General features: G+C 44.0%; 1 protein-coding gene across 1 annotated transcript; it reads right to left on the bottom strand.

Annotated features, from left to right (window-relative positions):
• Positions 1–4,380: 4,380 nt before the first annotated feature.
• LOC133896249 (uncharacterized) lies at positions 4,381–6,011 on the bottom strand. The gene is made up of 2 exons (XM_062336823.1): positions 5,199–6,011; positions 4,381–5,110 (listed from the first exon to the last, which is right to left on the bottom strand). Exons 1-2 carry the CDS (start codon positions 5,999–6,001, stop codon positions 5,050–5,052), a joined length of 864 nt encoding a protein of 287 aa, XP_062192807.1. The 5' UTR covers positions 6,002–6,011; the 3' UTR covers positions 4,381–5,049.
• Positions 6,012–7,257: the final 1,246 nt, after the last annotated feature.

Genomic DNA, 7,257 nt, shown 5'->3' with positions numbered 1-7,257 from the left:
ATATAAATATCAAATTTACTAAAAGTACAATATAAATATACTAAAAGTTCTCAACATCGTAAATTCAACAAATAAGTTTAAAATTTGTGAAAAGTACAATATAAATAGTCTAAATATGAAATAAAGTCTTACATAGGTATAAGATTACAATATTTACTGTAGATCTGGATGTGATTATTGTTGTTGAGTTCGCCCTTCATCTACGATCTTTTTTTTTTGTCTTTGCTTCATGTTTCCGAAAAAGTGACGCAACGGCACCCTCCTCTTTATGTCTTAACAATTCTACATTTGCAATTCACAAGTAAAACTAAGTTAAAAACTTGAGTTTGTTGATCCATTAAATTATTGGAGGATATGTTATAGAAGATAACTAGTAAAAATACCGAATGCTAGTAACCAGATTTCTCATCCTTCCTCTACATGTCTTTGAATTTAAGTTTCAACAGTTAAACTTACTATAAAATTAAATTAAATTTCAGCTAACTCATCTAGACTTTTTTTCATGATCAACATGATGGCTAAATTTATTGAAGAAAAATATAGATTAGCTTTACCCAAGGGATAGAAGACCTGTAGTATTTGTTATCCGTGTCCAATTTCTCAAAGTATTATAAATATCTAATGTTCAGTTGGCAACATTTGGAAAATAGATTTCCACATGTTTTTGGGAGGTTCTGATGGATTACCGCCAGTAACTAAATCCCAAACCAGCCATGAAGTTTTTCAATAACTTGATGTGTAATCCTTTTGTGTGCAAATGATTCAGGGCCACCTTCTATATATATATGTACGGAATTTCTAATTAACTTAATATCTCCTCGTGGCAATTGCTTGCTCTTAATTGACGATCTATGGTCCTCAACAACGTAGGATCAGATTAAGAAGTCCTTGCCTACAAGTGAGAAAGGCAGTACAATATTTTTTTCTTTTGAACGGGCAAGGAGTCTAATGGCAAAGCTCAGTGGTAAAGAGTCTGTCAGGGTTTGATTCCTATTAGTCTCTAATAAAGACCTCGGATAAAAAGAGTTTGGTGTAAAAAAAATGGTAACAGAGATGAGGTAGAAAAGGAGAACAAAATTCCACCAAGACTATGGGAAATGTGTGGGGGTCTGCCATTGGCCATAGTTACCATGGCTGGGCACGTCGCCTGCAATCCAAACAAATCTGAGGAAGATTGGACCAAGGTGTGCAGTGAACTCGTACCTAATTCTGTGAAAGTTCTGGCCCAGGATGGGGTTACCAGCCGGCGGGTCATCGGGCGCGGCCGTGGCCGCACGGGTTGGCGGCTTTCCTGATGCGGATGCGGATTTAGAATTTTTTATTTTTATCTATTTCTGTAAATCTTCTATTTATTTAAATATTTGATATAAAAATATAAAAAATAAAAGATTTCAAATCGGCATCCGCATCCAGGATACTGTCAACCTGGAGCCCTTTCAGAGAGTAATAAAGATGCTACGGTGGCACCACCACTCCTTACCGCTCTCTCAGAGGGTGAGTAGGGCCTGCCTCCTTAGCCGTCCCACTTACCGTTCTATGAGAGGGTGGGTAGCCCCTTACCGTCCGCCTAGAGAGCGGTGGAAAATTTTATTTTTTAATTTAACTTTTGTATACATCAATTTGAAAAATAATGCATATTAATTTGGTGAAAAATACGTAGGATCGTAGAACACATACAGTTCAACGTACGTACCGCGCGTGTATATGTATGTACGTATATGCGGCTCATGCGTCCGTCCGAGCAGGCTAGCAAAGACAGAGTTCAGGAAGGGAGCAGAACGGCGTAATAATTAAGCTGTATCTGGAGTTCTCCGCATGGCATTATCCTTGCATGCCATCAAGATCGAGATGCATGCATGCATGGTACATATACTTGCATGGTCGGATGTAAGCGCGCCAACACCATTTTGTTGCCTCATCAAGATCGAGATGCATGCATGCATGGTACTCTATACTCCGTAATTAAAAAACACAATTTGAGCTAGCGCAGGATTGAAACAGAGTTTGGTCGCATTTTTACAGATCGAATTGAATCAGGCTTCTTCCTCAACATATAGATAGATACTTAGTAAGTACGTACTTGAGTACTACACAGTTAATTTACTGGACATTTTTTATCCGTCTCTCTTCTGAATGAAATTCAGACCATTATATATAAATCTGATCCGGTTTTGTACAGAAATAGTACTAGTACTAGCAGCACTAGCAGCAGTTAGTAGTCTTAAATTGTTGGCTGGCTGTTTCATGTCATCCGTAGTTGTTTTCTCGTCTCCATGCAATGCTTCTTATGTCTCTTTATAGCGACAATAGCTACAACGAACTCAAGAATATTCAAGAAGAAACAGCAGAAGCAGGAGTAGCATGGACGATTCCACCACGGCCGCCGGGGCCTTCTGCCGGTAGACCAGGCGGGCGGGGTCCTCGCTTCACCACGCGCACCGTCGCCGGCGTGGCATGAACATGCCCTCCACCGCCTTCCCTCGGCTCGCCAGGGCGCCCCTTGGGAGGAGCGCCTATCCTCCCCGCCAGCAGCTGGTCGGCCGCCGCGTCCACCTGCCGCGGTACAATCGCAGCAGCAGCAGCGATGTCGGTACCGTGCCCTGCTTGTCCTTGACAATAATAAGCAGCAGCGGCTGGGTTGGTCGAACGCGAAGGGCGGTAGAGCGCGGCGCCCAGGCGGGACAGCACCAACTGCAGCAGCTGGCGCGGGAGGGAGGGGGGAGACGACGACGCCGCCATGGCCGTAGCTTGGTGGGATCGAGCTAAGCTTTCGGTTATGTCCTTGATATATCTGTTGCAAATGCTGATCTCTCGATCTTGCTCGCGCGCACTCGATCCCTTGTAGTGTGTACTGGTGGATACCTCGCTGGATGTCTGCAGCAGCTGGTAATCGAGCACTAACTCTTATAATCGATCGATGGGGAGCGAGGTCTTGGGCAGGTACTGAGGTACGTGGTGTTTGAATTCGATGGATCACTTGCGTTGAGAGAGAGAGGGAGATGGTTGTATTAAAAGTCAAGTCAATCTTGTGCGTGTGTTACTAGTTCAAAACTACGTATTCACTAGTCTTGGGCTGACTGGGATTAGCGGCTAGCAAATGTTTTTGATCCGGTCATGGCTGCGGGGCCCGTACGTACTCTCGGTCGCGTTGAACCGGTCAGTACCCTTGCAGTACGTACTGCATGCTCCATGCATGGCCACGCGCGTCGATGGGTCGTTAGATCCAAGAACACACGTACACGCGCCAGCTGTGCATGCATGCCGTACCGAGCGGCGCGATCGATCCAAGAACACACACGCACGCGCAGCATACATGTGCGATCCGCGCACGTTGTCCCTCATGGACAAGCTCAGTGGCGGATCCAGGAATGAAGCAAGGGGTGCTAAGTTATGAGACTAGAAATCTCACTAGCTATAAACTCAATGATATCATAGGTAAAATATACAATCGATATGCAAAAAAGTAATCAGGGTAGATAAATACCAAATTAGGAAGATTTGGTCCACCAAAATGTCATGACATGTCTCTATGCCAGTTTGTCCACCATCTACATTGAAATTTTATAAGGTATTAGAGTAACTCACATAAACAAGATAACAATATGGTTGGTAAATTCAGAAATAAAAACATACCACTCATTTCTTACGGGGCAAATTAATCTTTCGGTTTCCTATAGCTTGAAAACGCTCCAAGATGGTTTCATCTTCAATGGATGCAAAAATATCTTGCTCAATATAGCATATCATGCAATTGTTCATCCATTCATCACCCATTTTATTTCTCCGCTCAGTCTTAATGATCTTCATAGCAGAAAAGGCTCGTTCAACTATGGCTGTTGCCACATGCAAAATCAATGCAAGTTCAATGAGACGATACACCAATGGATAACATGTATGTCTATCAGTTTGAATCATCTTCACAGCAAGGCTTCCAAGATCATTACAACTTGAGAAATCATCATCACCTCTAACATCAACAATGAATTTGGCAAGTTGATCCCTTAGGACTAGACAATCATATTCAGAGAAGTCAGCAGCATATATTCTAGCGAGTTCAATCAGTTTGTCTTCCTCAAAATTGGCAAAAGAATTGTTCGGATCAAGGCAAGCAATGCATCTCAACAACTGAGTTGATCTTTCAGCAAAGCGGTTGTTTAACTCAGCAAGAATCTGATCAATCACAACAATGAAAATTCCATGGTGGAAATGATGGTAGTAACTCACCAATTTAGCACCACGACACCTTGAACGACCCCTAGTTGGTATTGTATCTTCCATATTTGGCATGATTATGTTCCTTTTGAGACAAAAGCTCTTCACCTCGTCAAAAAGCGGATCCCAACCATTTATCCTCATATCATTCATATTCTTTAACACAGACCCAATCAGTCTTAGAGCACGAACAATATTCTGATTTTTACTCTGCAGACATTGTGACAGCTCTTGAGTCTTCCCTAATACTCTTATCATAAGATGCAATATAAATACATATTCAAATGTCTCCATTTTTTCTATCAAACCGGCTGCTTGTGTTTTCTTTTCCCCATCATTAGCATCTTCACTAATATTCTCCAATACCTCCAATACCGAGACCCACATTAGTTGAAGATGAGCCAAAGTTTTATGATGTGTGCCCCAACGTGTATCACCGGGCCTTGCAAGACTAGTTTCTTGGTTTTTTCCTCTTCCTGCAAAAATATCACCTCTCTCCAACTTGTCCACAAGTTTTTCATGATGATCTTGGAGAAGTTGATCTCTACTCTTACAAGAAGCACTGACAGTGTTGACAATCAAAGATGTGTAGTTAAAGAAATCAAAAACAGAACTGCAACACTTGGCAACAGAAACTACCACTAGTTGCAATTGATGGGTAAAACAATGGATGTAAAAAGCATATGGGTTTTGATCCAATACCCGTCTTTGCAACCCATGAAAATGTCCTCTCATGTTGGAGGCTCCATCGTATCCTTACCCTCGCAATCTAGAAATAGATAGACCATATTTTCCAAACATAGCATCCAATGCTACCCTTAGTGAAGCTGATGTAGTCTAGGAAACATGCTGAATGCCGAGGAATCTCTCAATCACGTGCCCTTGATCATTGACATACCTACATGACAAAAAGAAAAGCTTATTGAGAAATGATAACAGATAAATGACAATAAAATCATATAGACAAATTTAATGCTGCCACATACCTTACAATCACTGCCATTTGCTCCTTTATTGATGCATCACGAGACTCATCAACAAGCACCGCAAAAAGACGATCTTCCATATCAGTTTTAATTGCCTTACTTGTCTCCTCCGCACAAGCTCTAACCAAATCCTTTTGTATTTCTGGGCAAGTCATTTGATTATTCCCAGGAGCATTCTCACCAGTCACACTAGCAACATTAGGGTCTTTCTTTCTGTACCATTCAAGCATCTCTAAAAAATTCCCCCTATTGCTCGATGTTGCAGACCCATCATGCCCACAAAAAGCAAGAGCCTGCAAAAGGAGAAATCTTACAATTCCTAATATGATAGTCATGCGAGTTTTATATTGCTCCTCTTCCTCCGTTCCTTTCACATTCCACACATGAGCCACACTTTGTCTCGGATTTTTGAAAGCAACGGCGTTCCTCCTTGCATTAGTGTGATACCGGTCAATTGATTGGACATGCTCCTTGAAAGCATCCAATCCATTCCTCCAATTATTAAACCCTGCTTTGGTGAATGCAACATTACCAAAATCATTGGTTCTTGGTGGCTTAAAGAGGTAGCAATAAAAGCAATAAGCTGCATCTTTATGCACACTATACTCTAGCCAATCAAATTTTCCTAACCATGATTCAACAAAACCCCTCGTCTGGCTTTTTTCTTGTTTGCGTGGAAAATTATGACCGAATGGTTTACACGGACCCATTTGTAAATATGCTCTCCTGACATCATCTCTAATATCTGGATGGAACTCATGAATCGGCTTCCGAAGCCCCGGATCAGCAACTATGTCATCCATATTAAGCTCAACACGTGGTCTTTTTTGCTCAACACGACTATCTTGAATTTCGACATTTTTCTTAGAAACATCCTTCTTATAATACCTCTCCATGTAACAATAAATTCGAAATCCTAGCAACATAAAAATTAAATTAGTTATTTAGCATATGTGTTATGTGTACTCTACTAGTCTCATACCTCACACCAGGAGTCCAGGAGCAAACCAGTTAAGCAGCAGGCAGCAGTAGGCTAGGATGCGGGAGGCATTGGAGTGACTGAACTCTGGAGGGCGGAGGTCTGGGCGCCTGGACGCCTGGTGGCTGGCGCGATCGCACGATCGAAGGAGACGAGGCCGGGTGGCAAACTGGCGGGCGTGGGCGGGTTCTTTGGCGGATGGTGTGCGCTCGGCGACGGGGAGTGAATCAGAGAGGCGGTGAGATGGGAGGTCCCAGGGGGCCGATGCCGCGGACGTCGCTGCGGGCGGGCGAGCCCCGCAAGCCGCGAGGGCTTTCCCTTCGCGCATGGGGGAGGAAACGAGGTAGGCGGTGGGAGAAGCGACGGTGGACAGTGGGCGATGGACCTGTCTGGGGCTGCTCACCTGCTAGGCTTTGCTCCACGATTGGGATCGATGCAAACACAACGAGTGATGCGGAATAAGTTTTAGGCAGACGGAAGCACAGGTTGTAAATCCGCCCCTGGACAAGCTTGAGGTTGATTAGAGTTCCTTTGTCGCCGTTTTAAAGAGGCTTCGGGGATGTAGGCCGGCCTAGCCGAAGAGACGGGCGAGGTAGCGGGACGTCGCTGGTCGTGGGCGGTGAAAGACAGCCGATGAGCTAGGATGGGGTGGGGAGCGCGAATTGATCGGATTAACGTGGTGAGGATGGCGGACGCGGATTCAGCGCCGGAGATAGCTAGGGTGGGCTGGGGGTGCAACAGGCGAGACAGGTGCAAGCGGGACTAGCGCGAGCGGGAGCTAGAAGACGGCCATAAAAATTTAATATTTTTCTTTTTTCTCTCTTCTCTAAGGATTGGGATTGAGCTTGATATACATATACCTTTCAATTAATTGCACGTGCGTATGTGTGTTTGCATGCCATGCCGAAAGAGCCAATGTACTGTCGCCGCGCCTGATCTCTCGTGACACATTCTTAGGAGGAGTGGGGTGACATTTTTAGCTTGATCGAGCTCGATGATGTCTCATGCTTCAGCGCACTCGATCGGTCCCGAGTCTCAAGACACCTTTGCCCTGATGGACAGATGGGTAGATGGATTGTC

Source organism: Phragmites australis, chromosome 16, assembly GCF_958298935.1.
Source record: "Phragmites australis chromosome 16, lpPhrAust1.1, whole genome shotgun sequence".
Classification (NCBI taxonomy): Eukaryota; Viridiplantae; Streptophyta; class Magnoliopsida; order Poales; family Poaceae; genus Phragmites; species Phragmites australis.
The sequence above is the reverse complement of the archived record's forward strand: the minus strand, read 5'-3'. Positions and strand labels throughout refer to the sequence as shown.